This window comes from Lissotriton vulgaris, chromosome 9, assembly GCF_964263255.1.
Source record: "Lissotriton vulgaris chromosome 9, aLisVul1.2, whole genome shotgun sequence".
Taxonomy (NCBI): domain Eukaryota; kingdom Metazoa; phylum Chordata; class Amphibia; order Caudata; family Salamandridae; genus Lissotriton; species Lissotriton vulgaris.
This window is the reverse complement of record NC_141697.1, coordinates 597,503,320-597,523,485: the sequence shown is the minus strand read 5'-3', so window position 1 is coordinate 597,523,485 and position 20,166 is coordinate 597,503,320. Positions and strand designations below refer to the sequence as shown.

The 20,166-nt window shown below is 44.6% G+C and overlaps 1 protein-coding gene across 4 annotated transcripts in view; it reads right to left on the bottom strand.

Moving 5' to 3' along the window:
- Positions 1-20,166, bottom strand: part of DAAM1 (dishevelled associated activator of morphogenesis 1) — a 679,460-nt gene that overhangs the window by 21,310 nt on the left and 637,984 nt on the right. For all 4 annotated transcript variants that reach the window (XM_086938202.1, XM_086938204.1, XM_086938201.1 and 1 more), the window contains 2 exons: positions 15,234-15,341; positions 2,891-2,951 (listed from right to left, as the gene is read on the bottom strand). In XM_086938202.1, coding sequence (XP_086794328.1) covers positions 2,891-2,951; positions 15,234-15,341 — 169 coding nt within the window. The remainder of the gene's footprint in view (positions 1-2,890; positions 2,952-15,233; positions 15,342-20,166) is intronic.

The following is a 20,166-nucleotide window of genomic DNA, read 5'->3' as shown; positions in this document are numbered from 1 at the left end:
TGATGATTAAGCAGAACCTCATAGGCCGTCTGCTAGCATGGGCCAACAATGAGCAATTTCATGATAACCCGGGCTACAGAGACATACCCTATGCACACACTATATATTTCTGTAAACGTAGGTCAATGTATACATTCTTCATAGTTGTAAAAACATGCAGAGAAACAGATGGAGTGAACAATAATAGGAAGTGAATAGGATGACAAGTGAGAATCCTTGTGTCCTCATTTAATTTTCAAGGCTTACCAACAGCCAGCCGACACGTGTTTCATCGCATCACGCGAATCTTCAGGGCTCTAGGTAGCTGTGTTTGAGCCAATAGGTCGCTCTGCCGGTGATACGTCCGACGCGACTTGAACTACATTTTCCGGGTTTATATAAAAAGCGCATTTCGCTTCAAGTCCACTTTCCCTATTCGAAATTGGAGCATCAGACGGTCTTGGGCCCCACCGGGTCGGACGTATCACCGGCAGAGCGACCTATTGGCTCAAACACAGCTACCTAGAGCCCTGAAGATTTGCGTGATGGAATAAAGATCTTAGCTAATATCTGAATGACCTCAAAGTCTTGTGTAGAGACACGGCCCCTCGTCCACAACATTTTGGCGAAGAGCTGTTAAAAGAGCCTGGTGGAAAAGCAGCGAGGCTCATATGGCAATTCGGAGATGGTTGTGACAGAAGAGGAGACTAGCTAAAGATGGAGAGAGGCTCTATGACCAGACAGGGATAGTCTGGGACTGGCCACCCTCATGTCCACTGACAAGTGGTGTCAGCAGGCCTGCCAGGTAGGAACAGCTTGGTTAGAAGAGAGGGCAAGGATAAGGAGGATTAGAAAAGAAACCAGCAAAGTGGAGTGAAAACTGTGGTGAAAAATCCTAAGTAATAAGGTTTGTGAAAGTGTGGCATTGTTGAACAGTCAACAATAATATTGTGTTTTTTAAAAAAGGAATGCATTCAGAAGGGAACATTATGCATACGGTGGTAGTAGAGGGAATTTGGACAAAATAATACAGAGCTGGTAACACAAAGTATAGAAATAATTGTGATGGTTTCATCTAAATATGGGCTGCGATTTGGAATAATGGTTACCCTCATCGAAGATCAGCTACATGAGTGCCCAAGCAGCCTCACCACCCTGTGGTGTGTAGCACCAGCTTTCTCATGGTTACTGTTTTCATGATCGGGGAAGGTGTTGAGTCTCAACACTTCAGTGTGCTGTTCCTAAAATGCGGAAGTTTGGCACGAAGCAGTCTTGTGTACCATTGTTCCCTTGTTCCTAAGATTTCGAACTCTTTATGTGGCCAACTTCATAAGTTGGTGGAAAGAGGTTGGGTGTCCAAATTCTTTTGCACCCAGTACGAGTGTGGGAAAATGGAGAAAAGGTAGTGCCCGTCTATATTGGCCACATGTCGAGTGGTAGGCATATAGATCAGTGATTCAATGTTTGCAAGTTCTTTTGGCAAACTAGCTCAAATAGTAGCGCCCAGAATGTCTGCATCCATGGATCTTATTTTTTTATTGAATTTTCAGATCTAAAGTGCAACTTTGTTGGCTAATCGGTGGTCAATTGGGATATATTTATCTAATCCAAGACCAAATTTCATCAAATGCTCTGCTGATCACATGCAACACCTTGAAATCTACACTTAACTTTACAGGAATTCTTTGAAGTTGGTGGAATGGGGGGTTACACACCCCTTGTGCTCCGTTCTGGGTTTAAATTAGGTAGGCTTTATTAGATGTTTTTATTCTAGCTAAACATTTATACAGGGGACATCGGTACTAAAGAATTGCAGGAATCCAACCTCATCAATACATCTTGTACCAGTGAAAAAAATCTGTGTAGTGTTGCTAAACCACTGGTGAGTGTTCCAAAGAATCAAAAGGTGATGGCAGCACGATTGCAATAGCTAGATGATTTTTGATTCAATGGCGATGTCCTCGCCCAAGGATTAGAAATACTTTCAGTGCTGTTTAGCCTCTTCCATCAAGCTGCCGGCTGATATACCAGGCGCCAAAAAAATATGTCTTCCAATAAACTCTGGGACACAGCCAGTTACACAAGAAAGTGTATTGGCAAGTTGTCAGATACACATTTTATCAGGTGTACCGAGACAACAGTAGTATGGACGGATGTAAACAAACATGTATCTGTGTATGAAGCGGTCTACTTTTCTTGGGCTTTCGATGAACAATCACTAATGATCAGACTCAAGCTAAATTGCTTTGGGAGTGTTACTTATGGTAAAAATCACTAGTCAACTGAAAGAATGTCATCTTCCATAAACTAAGGCAGGCTGAGAATCTACAAATGCAAAATCTATTCCTTATTCATTTTAAAGGTACTTAGGAAACAGATGCTAAGCAGTCCATGTGATGGTCCACAATCCCTACATGTCAAAACACCTTGCAATTCATGCCTTGACTCACAATAACCATCTGTGTGCCCACTGCTGAGACATGTCAACAGAGGGGAGCACAGAGCAAGGTCATGCCAAATGACGACAAACCATCAATGGATCAGTGTTCTTTCTGTGTGCAATGGTTGAACAGAGCGGAGGCTAGGAACTCGTCTGGTATATAATCTTTGATCAATTTCAGATTATAGTGACACAAAAGCACATGATATAGCTCGCCCTGCCACCTCCCCGCCTCCCCAAAACCCAAAAAGGGAGTCCTTCCTTTCAATACTAACTTCAGTTTCTAACCAGGGAAAACTAACCGATATTAAGCCAGAAGTCTTTTAGCTGAGAACAGACGCATGCAAAGCAGGAAAGACGATTATACTGCACTACAGGAAGCCAGATAAAAGCAGCTTTGTTAAAGGTCCCACATTCTGTGCTTCTAAGAAGGAAATATGCTGTCGCCTGAATAAAAAAAAAGGTACTTACAGCCTCAACTGCTTTCAATCCACTTCTCAGCGTGCTGATTTCTTTGTCCAGCTCAGTCATACTGTAAATAACAGTTTCACAAAGAGAAAGTCAGAGACCTGCAATTAAATCAACTGAAACAATACACGTTTTCATGAGAAAAAAATACCTTTTGAAGCTCTAAAACTGTTTTTTCTATCACTAAAACTCAGGGCACAGAAATGTCATTTTGCATCAGTCTCCTGACACTTGTATGCCGTTGTGGAGTTTTTCAGCATAACGGTGGCTGTGAAAGTGCCACATGGCTCCAAAATAGATGGTTTCATGTCAGGCATCTGAGCACAATTGACTGAACACAAAGTATGGGGTGGTAATCATCAGCTCCGCGTAGAACTTGAGGATGGGGTGGGCAAACCATGACAGGTTGGCACATATGTGGCTTTGGAGACCACTCATTCCATTTAGTCAGTAGCAATATTGACTGTCACCATGGCATAAGACCATTTGAGGTCAAAATGAATTATACAGGACTGGATAGGATTCTAACAAGAAAGCGCAGACATCTGTAGCCCGATGATTCACATGCCCATACATAGCTGGTGTTACCTTTGATCAAGGGGCAACACTGAGGTACTAGAGAGCAGTGGCCACTAAATGTTTCAACGGATGCCTCTTACCATCTGTCTCAACTTGGAAACAATCTTAAGGTTGGCGAGTACCAACCACTGTTATGGACCGCAACAGATATCTTTCCAGCACAAAAGGTTAAAAAGTGGATGCTCTCCAAATGAAAGAACACCTTGTACAAAATAACCATATACTTGAGTCACCTACGATATGCATAAGTCATGCCAGGTTAAACAAAGAAGCGATTCCACCAGAGCATCTGGCACTGGTAGGGACAAGGACTCAGACAATTCAGAGGACTTAATATTCCCTCTAGAACAATATTTTAGCATCAACACTTCAAATTTGATAAAAGCAACACAGAAATCTAGTGTTTAGGTTTACAGTATCCTTTTTCTGTATTTTTTAAATGTATGTGAGAGCCAAGGATTATGCACCAGTGCACCATGTGCAGAGATGTGGTGGTGTTAGGGTTAATATTTGAAAATATATTACCTATATTTCTGGTTTTCTCTTACTGTTTTTTGCAGCAATTGACACTATACCAGACTGTGTTTTGCAGATCTTGCACAGTACTCAGATTTGTGGAACATATATATAGGATATCCAGTTTTAGGTTTAAAGCTATAACTGATAAAATCCCACAAGAACATGCCCTCATCAGTGTTAATATATAACCACTGATAAACACTAGCACAGTCATAAATTAAAATGTTATTCGAAAAGTTAGAGAGAATGAGCATTTTTTTTCTGAAGGAGCCTGAACAATGTAAATTTGTGAGACAATGTATCAGTGAGAAACACTGGTCTATGATTACTCTGCTCGACTTTTTTTTTCAATAATGTCACTAAAGGAAAATGCTACTTACCAGTATGCATCTGTTCTTGGCATGTAGGGCTACAGAGTCACACACTAGTGCATAGTTCGCCATCTGGTGGTGAGCCTGGATGATTACACTTTGTCGTTGTCTTAGAAAAGTCTTTGTTTGGTAGATGACTCCTCCTATAGAGCGTAGTGCACATGGGCATCGACTCCATCTTCAGATTGTTTTCGCCATTGGGGAAATGATGGAGTTGGATGAGTACAGAAAAAGATGTCCATGTCTAGAGTATCTAATTAAGATATTACTGGAACAGATATAGGTAGCCGGGTGGGCGTGTGTGACTCTGCAGCCCTACATGCCAAGAACAGATGCATACAGGTAAGTAGAATTCTTCGTTCGAGGCATATGGGCTGCAGATCACACACTAGTGCATTGATTGCATTGCAGTTCTCTCCCTTAGCGGTGACCACCAGTATCTGTTGCAGTAGTTTGAAATAATGTTTTGCGTACAGCCTGGCCCACACTAGCTTGTTGTTTTGCTTGCACATCTACACAGTAGTGTTTTGTGAATGTGTGGGGTGTAGACCATGATCTGCTTTGCAGATATCATCTAAGGGAATATTTCCTAAAAATGCCATAGATGCCCCTAGTTTACGGGTTGAATAAGCCCTAGGGGGAATGGATAGAGTGAGTTTGGCTTTCTGGTAACAAATTTCAATGCATTTGACAATCCACCTTGCAATCCCAGCTTTTGAAATTGGATTACCTTTATGTGGAGGAGAAAAGGACACAAACAATTGTTTTGTTTTACGAAATGGTTTTGTCCGATCAATATAGCAGAGGAGTGCTCTTTTGACATCTAGTGTATGTAAAGCTCTTTCAGCAACCGTTTGTGGTTGCGAGAAGAATACTGGCAACTCAATAGATTGATTGAGGTGGAAAGGTGAAATGACTTTTGGAAGGAATTTTGGGTTTGTTTATAGAACCACTTCGTTATTATGGAGTTGTGATAATGGTTCTTGAATTGTTAATGTCTGGATCTCACCCACTCTTCTGAGTGAGGTAATAGCAATTAAAAAAAGCAACTTTCCATGAAAGGAACTGTAATTCACACTTATGAAAGGGTTCAAATGGAGGACCCATAAGTCTAGTGAGAACAATATTTAGATTCCATACAGGGGAGGGTGGTACCCTGGGAGGGATTATTCTTTTGAGTCCTTCCATAAATGCTTTGATGGCAGGTATTCTGAATAATGACGGATGTTGTCTGTTTTGAAGGTAAGCTGCTATAGCAGCAAGATGTAACCTGATTGAGGAGTATGCCAAACCACATATTTGTAGATGGAGCAGGTAACATATGATGTTTTGGATAGAAACATCTAGTGGGTTAATGTTGTTATTTGTGCAATGCACAACAAACCTTTTCCACTTGGCTGCATAGCATGCTCTAGTGGTGGAACGTCTAGCTTCTTTTATAACATTCATGCAATCCAGTGGAAGATTGAGGTATCCAAATTCTAAGACCTCAGGAGCCAAATCGCTAGGTTGAGCTGCATGGGGTCTGAATGCATGATCTCTCCATGGTTCTGTGCCAGTAGGTGTGGAGAGAGTTTTAATTTTTGATGGGGTACTACTGAGAGCTCTAGTAGTGTGGTGTACCACGGTTGTCTTGCCCACGTTGGTGCAATGAGAATCAATGTGAGGGAGTGTTGCTGTAGCTTGTGCACCACTTACGGAATGAGTGGGAGAGGCAGAATAGCGTACGCAAATCTGTCTGACCAACCCATCCATATCGCATTGCCTTTGGACAATGGGTGTGGATACCTGGTTGCGAAGCTTGGGCATTTGGAGTTGAGGTGTATGGCGAACAGATCTATCTTGGTTTGGCCCCACTTGTGAAAGAAAGGTTGAAGAACTTGAGGTCGAAGTTCCCACTCGTGTATCTGATGTCTTTAGACGACTTAACAGATCTGCAACTTGATTGTGAACTCCTGGTAGATGTTCTGCTAACAGAAAGATTTTTTGAGGAATGGCCCACCCCCATATACTCTGCGCCAGCTGGGAGAGCTGTAAGGAGTGTGTTCCTCCCTGTTTTTGGTTGTAGTACATGGCTGTCATATTGCCTGTACAGACTAATACAGCCTTGCCTGATAGGTAATGTTGAAATTACTTTAGAGCTAGAAAAATGGCTAGCAACTCCAGATGGTTTATGTGGAGTTGCTTTTGTTGTGGGTTCCATGAACCCTGTACTGTGTGCTCTTCCAAATGGGCTCCCCAACCTGTGTGAGATGAGTCAGTGGTTAGCACCACTTGTGGAACTGGGAACTGGCTCTATTAACGGCCGGCGTTTTGAAAGGTTTTGGTGTTCCACCACTGCAGAGAGCGATGTGTCCGGTCGTCCACCACAACCAGATCTGTTAGTTGTTGTTGAACCTGGTTCTATTGGCTTGCTAAGCACTTTTGCAGAGGGTGCATTTGGAGTCTTGCGTATGGCACTATGAAGATGCAAGATGCCATCATTCCGATTAATTGCATGAACACTCGAGCTGGTAGTGAGTGTTGCGGCTGGAATTTTGTATAAGAGCTTGCATACTTTGTATCCTTGCTGGATTAGGGGAAGGAATTGCTGTTAAATAATCTTTATTCGGCAAATTTGATCACCATAAAAGAATACATATACATAATACATTTTCAATTCTCCGGTTAAAACTATAAAATGATACGGCGTGTAAAGGAAGAGTCCTGGGTTAAGAAATGCACCACAGTCATTAGTTTACTACAAACGGTTACAAGCATCAGACCGTTGGTGCCCTAGAATGCAATTTCAGTAACTGGGAGCGCGTCACCCATGCACTGCCCAAACATTTTGCCACCCCGCATATCATGATGGTGGATGAAGAATCAGTAGAAAGTACACGTAATGCCTGGCTATGACACCTCAACCCCAGCTCCCTACATACAGGTTTCAGCCAGATTTTCCGGGCCACTTTGTAGGTGGGGCAGGCAAAGAATAGGTGGGCCACAGTCTCCTTTGGTGCTGCAATTGCAATTGCTTTGGAGGTATCTATTGTGGCACCTAGATACTGTTGAGACAGGGATGGTTGGAGATGTGACTTCTTTTGATTTACTGTGAAGCTGAGCTTGTGTAGCAGGCAGATGGTCTGATGCTTGTGCTGCACGCACTGGTGGCATGAATTGGATTTTATTAGCCAGTCGTCTAGATATGGGAAGACATGAATGTTGTCACTTCTCAGGTGTGCTGCTACTACTGCTAGACACTTTGTGAAAACTCAAGGTGCTGTAGTTACTCCGAGATGGAGTACTTTGAACTGGTAATGCTGACCGTCTAGCACGAACCAAAGGTACTTTCTGTGAGCTTGGTGGATGGGAATGTGTAAGTAGGCGTCCTTGAGATCTAGGGTGGCAAGGAAGTCGCCTTGTTTTAACAGAGGAAGGACCTGCTATAATGTGACCATATGGAAGAGGTCAGACTGTATGTAAAGATTTAAGAGTCTAAGGATCTAGTATAGGTCTGAGGGAGCCGTCCTTTTTGGGGATAAGACAATACAGGGAGTGAACTCCTGTGTTTTTTGCTGGTGTACTGGATCTGGTTCTATTGCATTCTTTTGCAGTAGAGAGGCAACATCTTGTTTTAGGAGTGTGAGATGCTCCTGTGACATGGGACGCTGTCTGGGTGGTATTGTTGGAGGAGTGGAAGTGATCTCCAGGCAATAACCTGACTGAACTATTTGTCTCACCTACCTGTCTGTGGTGCTGGAGTTCCAGACAGGTAGGAACTGTTGTAATCTCCCCTGACAGGAGTGGAATGATCTGGGGGGAGGGGATGGAAGTCACTGCTTAGGAGTGGAGGCATTGCGGTTGTTGTTGCCTCTGCCTCTACCTTCAGTGTTGTTACCTCTATATCCTCCTCTGTAGTAACCTCTATTGGGCGGGCGTCTTGTAAGAAGAGGAGGCGTAGTCTGTTTGAAAACCCTTGGAGGAGCCCATGTAAGAGAAGCGACGCAAGGACGCTCGGGGAGTTTGAGTTTGTAAAGCTCCCATGGATTTTGCTGTGTCTTTATCCTTTTTCATTTTCTCCAGCGCATGATCAACTGCAGGACCAAAAAGATGTTGCTGGTCAAAAGGTTGATTAAGGATACTGGTCCGTACCTCTGGTTTGAACCCAGAGATGCGCAACCAGGCATGTCTACGTAAAAGTACGCCTGTATTTATTGCTCTAGAGGCTGATTCAGCCGTATCTAAAGCACAACGTATTAAGGTATTGGTAATGACCTTGCCTTCTTGTATTAAGTAAGAAGCCCTGACCTTATACTTGTCTGGCAAATGTTGCATAAGTGTTTCTAGCTCATCGTAATGAGCTTGATCATATCTTGCTAACAGGGCTTGAGTGTTAGCAATTCTCCAGACATTGGCTGCTTGTGAGATGGTGCGTTTTCCTGAAGTATCTTAAAGTTTGGACTCCTTATCAGGGGGGGGAATCCCCTGTTGTCTGCACGTTAGCTCTTTTCCTAGCGTTTGAGACTACTAATGAGTCTAATGGCAACTGGCCGCTGATGTGTGCTGGGTCAGTTGGAGCTGCTTTATACTTCTTTTCTAACCTGGGATTAATTATTCTGGCTCTGACAGGGTCTTTGAACACCTCTGGTGCATGTTTTACCACTTCCTTAAGCATTGGTAATGTGGTTGTAGTCTTGTGTGATGGTAGTAATGTATCCATAAGGAAGTCTTCCTCTACTGGATCAATGTGTAAATCTACCCAATGGCAGGGGGCTGCCGTTTGAATGAGTTGCGTAAACCCTATAGTGTCATCTGGAGGAGATGGCCTAGAAGGGTATGCGTCATCTTGTGGCAGATCTGGGGCATCTGGCGCGTTATAATCTTCCCAGGGATCATCTGATGCCCCAGGAACATTGTCTGGGTCATCTGTGTCATCTATGGGTTGCTCATTTTCTACCCCCTCTGAATAATTATCCTCATCCTCATTATCCTCTGCTGGTGCAGGGCTGTGCGTGATGGATGGTGAGTGTGCAGGGGAAATGTCCAGTGGTATCTCTAGCAGTGGTGAAGGAATTCTTATTGGGAAAGTTTGAGCACGCTTTTTGAGAGGAACTGGAGGTTTTTTGGGAGGGTCCAGCTTCCTTTTTTCAGGCACTTTAATTATATGTCCAGTTTTTGGATGAATAAGAAGAGTCTTTAGTTTTGGATCTGGGCGGAAAAGCTCTTCTGTGGAACTATCCTTTTTTGGCACCGACTTGTCTTGTTTGGGGCCGAGTTGCTTAGAAGGTCTTGCAGTGTCTATTACAGTCTTTGGAGCAGATTTTGGTTTCGGTTCCGAAGGCTTGTGGTCAGAATCTTTCTTGGTGTTGAGTCTCTTGTTCTGATCGGATGTTTTCGGATCCGAAATTATTGTTTCCAAAGCACGTTTCAGGTCGACAACTGTAGGTGCCAAAGTGTGTTTCGGTGCCGAAGTGGCCTTTGGTCTACTTGTTTCGGTACCGGAGTTGGCTTCGGTTCGACGGTTTTGGGAACTGTTTTCAGTGCTGCACTTGTTTTCGGCTCGACCGGTTTTGGTACCGAAGGTTGCTTCGGTGCAGGAGTTAGTTTCGGTTTAAGGACCTTCTGCTTGTCGGAAAGGGCAGGCTGACTCGAGCCCGAGTCGCCTAAAGGCTTTTTAGGATTCTTCGTTGCCGAGCTGGAAGGCGAGGCATCTGAAGTTTTTGGTGGGTGTGCACCTGGACCCGAAGGTGGAGGTGAAACCGAAGCCTGGCCCGGTATGGGGGTGTGGACATGGTTGATGCTTGTACTCACGACCTGTTGACCAGCTGGAAGAAGATCGTCATCTTCCGATTGTCCTTCAGCTCCGGAAGCTGAATCCTCTGCTTCAGAAACAACGTCGTCCTGCTGTTGTTCTTCGGGCTCTAGATTGATTGGAGCGTCGTCTATGATGAGATCAGGTGTCGAAGAGGACTACGCCATGACTCTTCGAGCTCGACGGTCTCTGATAGTTTCTTGGACCGGAGCGAAGCGCAGGCCTGGCAATCTCAACTCTCGTGCTCTGGGGACAAGCACAGATTGCACACCTCATGTAGATCAGTGTGGGGAAATTTGTGTCCACACTGAGGGCACTTCTTGAAGGGTGTTCTTTCCATAAGCTAAAGGCCCAATGGCGCAGTTGGACCCAACGAGCGCTGGGATCGAGAAGTGCAAACCTTTCTTCGACGCGGGTAACAGGAAATCATGATCGAAGACGATACCAATGGTATGATGGAGGACTGGCAGTCGAAAGGAGATCGGTAACGGGACTGAATGATAAACACATCCGAGCCTGATGGTGGAAAAATCAATCTGAAGATGGAGTCGATGCCCATGCGCACTATCCTCAATAGGAGGAGTCAGCTACCAAACAAAGACTCTTCTAAGACAATAACAAAGTGTAATCATCCGGGCCCACCACCAGATGGCGATCCATGCACTAGTGTGTGATCTGCAGCCCATATGCCTTGAACATATAGTTTTTTCGTTCTTTTGTTTCTTCCAGGTCTGTGAACTTGTATTAAATGTGCAGGGTTTAGAAGCATGCATAAGGTCTGATCACATTTTATACACTGTAGAGAATCTGGAAATATTAAAATCATATTTGATATTTTTGCAGTGTTTAATTATTTCACCAATTGGTGAAATGGGGGGCTCATAAGAATCTTGGGCAATATGCACTATCACATTTATCCACAGAACGAGTAAAAACCTTTGCTCCAACACCCCCCTTTTCTACAAAGTCAGTTTTGATAGCAGGAAAACTGCCAAACAATCCAGGCTTTAAACATTCAATGCAAAGTTTAGTGGCAGATACTTGTGAAGGATAGTGGTGCAAACATGACAAGACTTTCCACATACCATCAAAATAATTGCTGAAACCTTACCCATTTTTATGTGTGATACCTTCAGCTAATCACAACAGCAAAATCTCAAGTTCAAGAACACAATGTGATGTCTGGTAAAAGGTCAGGGCTGACTTAGTTAAAAATGTGTCAAGGGGACCCTTGGAAGCTTTGAATGCCCACACAACAGCAGCACCACCACCTTAATCTAGCCATGCAAAGACTGCAGAAAAGCAGTGGTAGCATGTGTAAAGCAACAGGTTTCAGGTGCCTTAAAATGTAGGGCTACTAACTATTCTAGTGTAATTTAAAATGTTACTGTTGGCTGGTGTGACCACCCCTACGAAGGCATAATATTCAGTAAGGAGTAGATAGATGACCTCCAACTGTGTACAGAGATTTATTAAAACTTTTGGATATATCACTTACTTTCGAAGTATTATTAGTTAAGTAGCTCTGTGTCCTGACAAAGTGTGTGTGAAACGTTAATAAGATATGTGAAAGGTTAACGATATTGGAGCCTGAGTGAAAGTGCAATACACATACTTTCTATGCTTAAAACAGCCTAACATAAGTCCAGTGGACACTTCCAATGGGAAGACACTACACCCTCTGTATAAGTCTCCTTTAGGTTATAACAATCACAGCGAAAAACATGTTTTGTAAACACTGGAAAAACAAAGTTGTATATTTTGGGGACTAGGCATCTCAATAAACATGGATGAGCACTGATTTCAAAAGTTTTTGCAACACTAAGAAAACAGCTCTGAAATCCTCAAAAAATAAACAATGACAAGACAGCTTGAACATATATTCTACCCGTTTCATATGTTACACAGAGCTTGCGGACTTGGAGGGGAGGAGGGAAGCAAAGCCTATAAATGAAATGTGCAAGATTTGTTTTTTAGTGCGAAGACATCCAGCAATTCCTTGGTGGAACTGATTCTGGAACAGCTTTCAGCTTGTGTGTACTTATTCATCAAACCTCAAAAGCTTTTGACAGTTTGTCTAACTTGCTGCATAGCCAGCATGATTCTTAAAATCTTTGATGTTCGCTTATCTCTAAAAGACGACTCATTTTGTGGAGAACAGTAACTTAAGAGTCACAAATGTTTGTCTCTCACAAAATTCAAACTTGCCTTCAGAACTTGTTCTAAGAGGAAGGGAATTCTAGGAGACTTTTTACACACACAAATCCTGGTAATATCCAAGGGAAGGAACTTGAGGCTATGGGGTCTCTTGGGTGACCTGGCCTCCAAATCTGCTAAGTACTCACTGTAGAAGCTACCCTAAAGTTGTGGTTACTTACACCGCGTTATAGTGTCCCGACAACCACTCTATAATAGGAGTGTCCCGACAACCACTCTATAATAGGAGTGTTGGACACATCAAAAATTGTGAAGGGCTGTCCTCACACACCACCATGTGTCATGCTTCATCATAGGCAGCCCTCGCTCTCTAAAAACCTGGTCTAATAGAGAGTGGGCCTACACCTGAAGACAGGGAGGCATGTTTAATCATTGGAGCGGGGGGCCCGTGAAAATAGTGAATTAAAAACCAATATAGTACCCCCAAATCACATTTAATTGTAGGGTGTAACCACACTAGAAGCAATGAGACCGGACAATCGCCATAAGATTACAACACTGGGTAACAGAAACAAGGCTGTAATGGTTATACATAACATTCGGATGTTGGGCTGTTATTGCAATGATGTACACTAAATTAAGATGCAAGACTGACGTAAGAAGGGAACTTTCCAGAGATGATTGAGAACTGAAAGTAGAGCCCTGTTGGCTGAGACTGACAGATTAGCAAGCCGAAAAATAGCACTTGCCTTAGACACATTATTGATGAGATGGTTGCCTACTGATGCTAAACCCTATCGACTGCCCCATTGAATGAATGAATGTCATCTTTATTCAGTCAAGAAAATATCAGACCATAAAAGCATAATGCATCAGATATAAAAGATAAGACACTGTCATAAAACAGAATTCCAAACACATACAGATCAACACACAATTGTAAAACGACAGTCCTTTCCATATGCCTATTTATCAATAAAAAAAATGGTAATTTATAATCATTGTAAATATTCAAGATACATTGTCATAGAGCAACAGGAAAGTAAGAACCTAAAGAAACTGACCCCCCCATGTGATCCTGCCATGCTCACCCGAACCAATATCTATTTTATAATAGAAAACCGGAACCCCACAGACTGAACCTCAGGGCCCATATTACAGATAGGGTGCACTTTTAATTTTTGCGCTACGGCGCACCTTAAAACAGGTGAGACGGGTGCAAATATGGAAAGTGTGCCCTATCAGGTAGAATGCACTGAAATCGGGCAGCTGGGAACTCGCGCTGCCCCCAGGGCAGCGCATTCAAGAGAAATACGGATCAGCTGTTTAAAAGCTGCTCCATGATTCTCTTTGCAAGCCGAAATTCACCTGCACTTTTAAAAGGAATTAGTGATCCCCTTGTAGGCGGTGCAGTAAGTGAATGCACCTGCCTGCAAGGGGATGTCTGGGGGGTACATAGGACCCCCTTTCTTCCCTTTAGAGGGCTCCATTAAGAAGGTGCACTAAAAGTGTGCCACCTTTTTGTGGTGCACTGAAAGTGTGCCTACTAAAGGCATGTTTGCTTCTGCAGGCATGTCGGTAATACAGCACGGGCGCCAAAGAAATGTGATTCTCTCATTTGCATGGAGCCAAGCCTCTCATGAAAATGAGGGAACACCTTCTAATGATAGCGCTGGTGCACATACAGCGCCAGCCCTATCTGTATTACAAAAGGGGCTGCACAAGCTTCTGCAGCCCCTTCTGTAATACCACCAGTGGAGGCTTCTCCGTAGGTGTGAAAAAGGCGGCAACACCCACTCCCCCCACAGTCAAGCCTCACTAGCATCTCATATCATAAAATATTGCAGCTTTTACATTTAATTCAACAATCTCATTGATCATTTGTTTACATATAAAAGCTGCAATATCACCTTGCACCATAAGAGGCTGTATTGCACATGTGTTATGTGTGGGGTGTTAGAGCCCATCCTTTCACAGATGCAATACATATCTGACATGCTGCACTAGGGTCAGGCAGTGCAGCATGTCAGATAATAGTGAACTGGGGCCTGTCAGTCATGCGCCCTTATGCCCCATCAGAAGCCATAATAAAGGAAAAAGATGGCCCGTCGTATCCAAAATTCTGGATGGGCATAAGTGTGTGAGCATCACTCTGGTTCCTTGTTCGTTCATTCTGAAAGTTGGAAATCGATGTGCAGAGGAAACTGCGCTGAGGACTACCCCAGGTAAGTTTCTATGTTGTGTGTATGAGTGAGAGCATGCTTCTGGTGTTTATGTGCCTGTTTGCAATTGTGCACCAGTTTGTGTGTACGTGAAAGTGTGTATTTGTTTGTATGTGTCATTACTAGAGTTTTATAAAATTAATTGATGAGATGCTGCAAGTGTGTGCCTGCAAAATGACCTTTCATATGATAGCTCCTCCACTTTATAAATTGACCAGCCGCCACTGAATACCAAAGTGAACCGGAGGCGCATGAAGCAGGCGCAAACGCCTGTTGCGCCCCCGAGGCGCTGTGCAATACGGCCCTTGGTGGGCAACTATGTGCTTTGCTATCACCTTGTTTTGGAAGAAGCTCCTGGGGGCTTCACTAGCTCCATCCCTCTAAGGAATTAGCAGAAACCCGTTAACCTTCCATGCTTCTTATTTTGATGTCACCGTAACTAATGATATTACTGCAGTACTCTCATATCTCACACAAACGATTGTGCATGGAGTTTTTTGTTCTGTCCAGGATCTTCCATGCACCGTTATTGTGGTTTTGTTTTATTATGTATGAAAGAGATCCAATATTCTTTCAGAGTATTCTAATTCTTAATACAGGCTCTAAGTGACACTAATCACATAATTTGATTGAGAAACTCTTTTAATAAATAGATTTTTTTTATATACAAGTTGCCTTTTAATCACCTATATCTTCAAACTTACTTCACTTTTGCTGCTTCTGGAATGCTGGCAAGCTCTTCATGGAGGTTAACAACTTTGGGGTATTTCTTTTCTAGAATCGTTATTAGAAAGTGCAACAGGGTGATATTTCTGAAAGAAATGAAACATGTTTTAGTGAGACTCCTACTTTGTAAGGAAAGTGGCTTGAAACACATTGCAACTTCTGCAGACCAGGTAAACCACTTCCAAGTGCTACCGCTGTTCATTGGACATTAGAAGCAAATATTAAAAGAATGGATCCTGATATTGGGACATCTGTAAAATCAGTAAGTTAATCGTAAAGCCTGACATGGCAGTTACTAAAAACTGCCATTCATACCATGCTTCTGACATTATAACATCTGAAATATGCGCAATTCTTCCACTGGTGCTGGAAAATGAAAAGTACATATTCCAATTGTGATGTCTCATTTAAAAACATTAATTGCAGATGTTGTGAAAGACAAATCCACAAGTATTGCTGAAATCTGTCAGGACTGGAAGCCTTCTTTCTTCATTTTATTGGCATTGGCAGCATTAAGATTAACAAAGGACTACATTTATCGTGAACCAGAGGGAAAGTAGTCAAGAAAAAACACAACACATGGTAACAACCAATCCAGGACAGGGAAACAGTGTCCAATCAGGGCATCCTAGTCCAATATAGTCCATTGTTAGTGTCCTCTCTTCCTCTTTCTTCGCTGCTAAGCAGCCAGATAAGTGCTCTTCAGTTCTTGTGACTGCTTAGTGCTTAATTTCGGTCATGATTATCCTTATGTGTAGATTCACATGTTAAGTTTGTTGTTGGCGCGAGCGCGCTGTTTCTAATAATTATAACTGTTTCAGAATTAATGGTTACTGTTGCACGTGGGCCGCACTTCTATTAATTATTCTTTTGTGCGCTGCGGGAACGGGCTTCCCGTCCCTATGTGGCACTCTGCTGGTTGGTGCTCTGAGTTCCTCCCACTGCCAGAGGGCACGGGAGGCAGTGTGTGGAGTCGTGTTCCTTGGATTCCTCTTAGGAATTCAAGTGTCGCGCGCCATTCACCCGGGAGCCTCTGGTCTGAGAAGTACGCCGATTTGGTCTGCAGACAGCGGCGGGCTGATTTCTTCTCGCTGTCCGTTTTTTAGGTCTCGTGACCTACAATGCGCGCAAGCGCATTGAGGGAGCGAGAATTCAAGTGCTCAAAATCCTCGTGAAACCACGGGCTTTTTGCTGCGGTTTTCATTAAGTTCACGTGGCCACAGGCATGCGCTTTTGGGCCATAAACTTGCATTTCTCCTCCCCAGCCAGCTTCCCCCAGGCCGTAGCAGCACTCCACCCACACCTTTGAAGTGAAGCTTAGCTTCACTTCAAAGGCCCCTGCTGCTTCACACTGTGTCGCATTTCTCCTCCCCCCTCCCCTTCTCTGCCTTCCCTCCGTCTTGTTAACTTTCCTCCCTCCAAAGCCTCCCCACCTCCCTTTCCGACACCCGTTAAGCTCCTTCTGGCCACTCTTTTCCTGTGTCTCATTTTACCTCACTTTTGTTCAACTTCCCCTTGTTCCTCAGGTCCACCCCACTTTACTTTCCTCCCCGTTCTTTCCCCACCGGAGCCAGGCCTGGCTTATTTTCTTTGGGAAAGTTTCCTGAAAGAGGAGCCTGCATTTCGTGACACATAAAAGCCCTTCTCAGATTCAGGTTGACCTTCCCCGAGCCCCGCGCCAGTGGCTGGCACTGCTCACCGAGGGGCCCACCTCTCTTGCGGGCCATGAACATTCCTGCTCAGGCAGACCAGCAGACAGGCCCAAGTAAAGCCATTTAAAGAGCCTAATACACACAGCCACTACCTGCACGCAAAACTAGACAACACCTGCACATAGACTGACAAAACTATACAACCATGCACAGGCATGCACGTACAAACAACCAATCAAGCCCTACATCTAATATAAACAAAATACATGAAACCATGCAAGAAATACACAAAACCAACAGACACACGCTTGTGTGCAGCATGCAGGCAATTGAAGATTCTGTGATATTGGATAAACCAGGGCCTTGCCCCCAGTCCTTTCCACAAGTGTGGCACACTAGAAGCAAAGACCTTTATGGACCAAATTAATAAAGTCACTTCCTCTTGTTTCCACCTTCTCAGGGTCCTGGCGAATGTGTTTCCTTTCATCCTTGCTGACAGCAAAAGACGTTATTGTTGCATTAGTCTTAGCCAGGACAGATCACTACAATGTGTTATATTTAGGCATTCAGAAAAAACTGCAATTGAAGCTTCAGACACCCCAGAATGCAGCCTCTCCTCTCCTCACCGTGAGCTCCTCGCTCACATTCCCGCACCCCCCACCAGGCTCTCCTGCCCCCATCCGGTACCCAAACGTGAGCATGCTTTTATTATATCCTTTATTTGCAGGTTTCATCACTGGTACCCGGGGCCCATCTGCCGCCCGGCTGTTCTTCAGAGGTGAATTTTCATATCGCCCCTTGGAAAAACATCTGTCTCTGGAGGCAAATATGCAAAGAGCAGGCATCGATTCAGAAGGAGAAGCGGGTCTTGTTTGTAACTGTACCTGTATGCAAAGCACTTCAAGGGGCGCTCAGCGCTTTCCGTGCACCCTGCCTGTCACGTGCATGGGATGTTCGTCGGCAGCTGTCAGCCCAGATGTTTCTGTGGGGGATGCGGGGGTGCTTGGCTCGTGGGTTTTAAAAGGTGGAAAGCCCTGATGTTGAGTTGTACCCCTTGACAGAAAGGTGACCAGATTCTGTTACAGAGATCTGTGCAGCGCTGCATTGCCACTATTATGATCTCGTAGCGCTGCATGGGATGAATCTCACTGAAAGTGCCTGTTGGTTGTAAGGGGTGTTTAAACACATTCATTGAACGTAAAGCAGAAGAAGTTAACCCTTTGGCAGATCTACCAGGCCATCATCACCAGCAGATCCCACCTAGAGCTGTATTGGCAGCACGAAAGCACCAGTGTCAGCAATTTATACTCGGGCAAATTTGCATGAGCTCATTGTTAGTCACCAAAGATTCCCAACACCTATGGTATCTGTGCATTGCAGCCAGCTTTTGCCTGATTACTCTGTCATTCTAGCGGCCCGGCCGCCGCTGGGGTCACACAAGCTTATCAGCAGTGTGGTTCATCACAAAATCATCAGCGACCGGGGGCGCACGAGGCACTTCACGAGGCTACCCCCCGCCCCCCCCCCCCAATTCAGGTTCAGCTCAGGCCTTTATCCAAATGTTTACTTGCGCGAGGAGGAGGCGCGAGGCAGGCGTAAGACGGGCTGATAACACATGCCAGAAGAATGGGGAGCGGGGTGTGCTCCGAGCATTAACCCCCTGCGCTGTAACCAGCAGGCGGTATTTGTACCCCTACCAGTGTGTCAGTGGGGGCACCGGGTGAGGCTGAGCCCCACACACACTCTGACCCCCGCTCGCGCAGCTCAGAGGTGCACCTGGGCACAGGGCTTAGGGAAGCCTTTTTGTTAAGGCACAGACCCCCTCGGAAGGGAGTGTGCATGAGGGGAGGCGAGGGGGCGGGGCTGCTTCAATAAAAAGAATGGGCTTGCTTTTCTCATCACCACCCCGGCGAGTGTCAGCGGTATAAGCAGGCTCCCCACGGCCCTCATTGTCTCTGTCCTTTGTGTATCCCTCGCGAGTTATGCTTAAGGAGTGTAGCGGGGCACGGAGGCGGGAAACGTGTCCCTTCCCGTTCTCTGTCCTGCATTTATCATGACTTTATTTTTGACAACCCAGAAAAAAAAATACAGCAGCCCGCTTGGGTTTCCAGTCGTAAGGATAAGGCGGAAGTGACGCCTGGCGGACTCTAACCCACTGGTTCCCGCCTCCACCTTGGCCAAAGAGTTGGTGCAGCATTGGGGGTGGGAAGAGACCCCGGACACCCCAAGCCTAACGTCAGTGCCATGAAGACAGTGGTAGTAAAGTAAAGGTGGTGTTTTTTTTCTGACGGCAGAGAAGTTTGTCACTACCATATTTCGATTCGTTTGCCCAGCAGGCTACATTTCCACAACAGCAGAAGCATATCAGTCCCATAAACGCACTAGCTGCCCTCCCTCGCGAAAAGGGACATCAGAATTCCTTCAAAATTGGCTTTTATGTCTAAAATGGCTTTACATGTAGTGTCAACATTTCGCAATGGCCATGCGGTTTTCAGCCCCTACATACATTTGTGTGATTGGGGGTGAGCTGGAGGAGGAGGTATGATTAATTCAGGCATGGCACTCATCCCTTCTTAGTATATTTATCTTTGTGAAGCCCTAAGCTCAACAGGTATGATTGCCCACACAGGAGTGTAAACTCAGGTCTAAAAACATGGCTCTTTTAATCTGTTTTTGCTCTTGCCTTTCCGGTTGCCAAGCGCAGAGAAATTTATATTTATATATTGTTATTGACAATGCCAAGAACGATATATAAATATAAAATGTCATTTACAAAACCAATAGCTCCAACTTTCCTACTGCGAGACCTATTGGCAACGCCAGTGCTTGTCTGTATGTGTGATAACGCTCGGTTCCCTGCCCGATTTAACCTGACGGGAACACAAGTCTGTAGTGAAGATTTATTACATCTCGCTGAGGGACAGGTCCCAGACCAGTATTGCTTCACCCTGTTGGGTGTGTGTTTTTCTTTATACCGCTTATTGCCAGCAGTTGTCCCCTGGGGCTAGAACCCCGTAAAAATGTGGTTTCACGCCACCCCTATATTCGGCAGACACCAAGCCCAGTTTAAGGCCTTCACCCATGGCCCGGTAGTTTCCACCCTTACTTCACGATCTTGTATATATATTTCCCCTTGCTCTCTACGCTTTCTCAGCTATGGAGTATTATGATGAATACCAAGAGGAGGAAGACCCCCTCGCTGATATCCCTTGGGGGGACGCCTTCTATGAGGCGGTGGATACTTCTATTTACAGGGCGG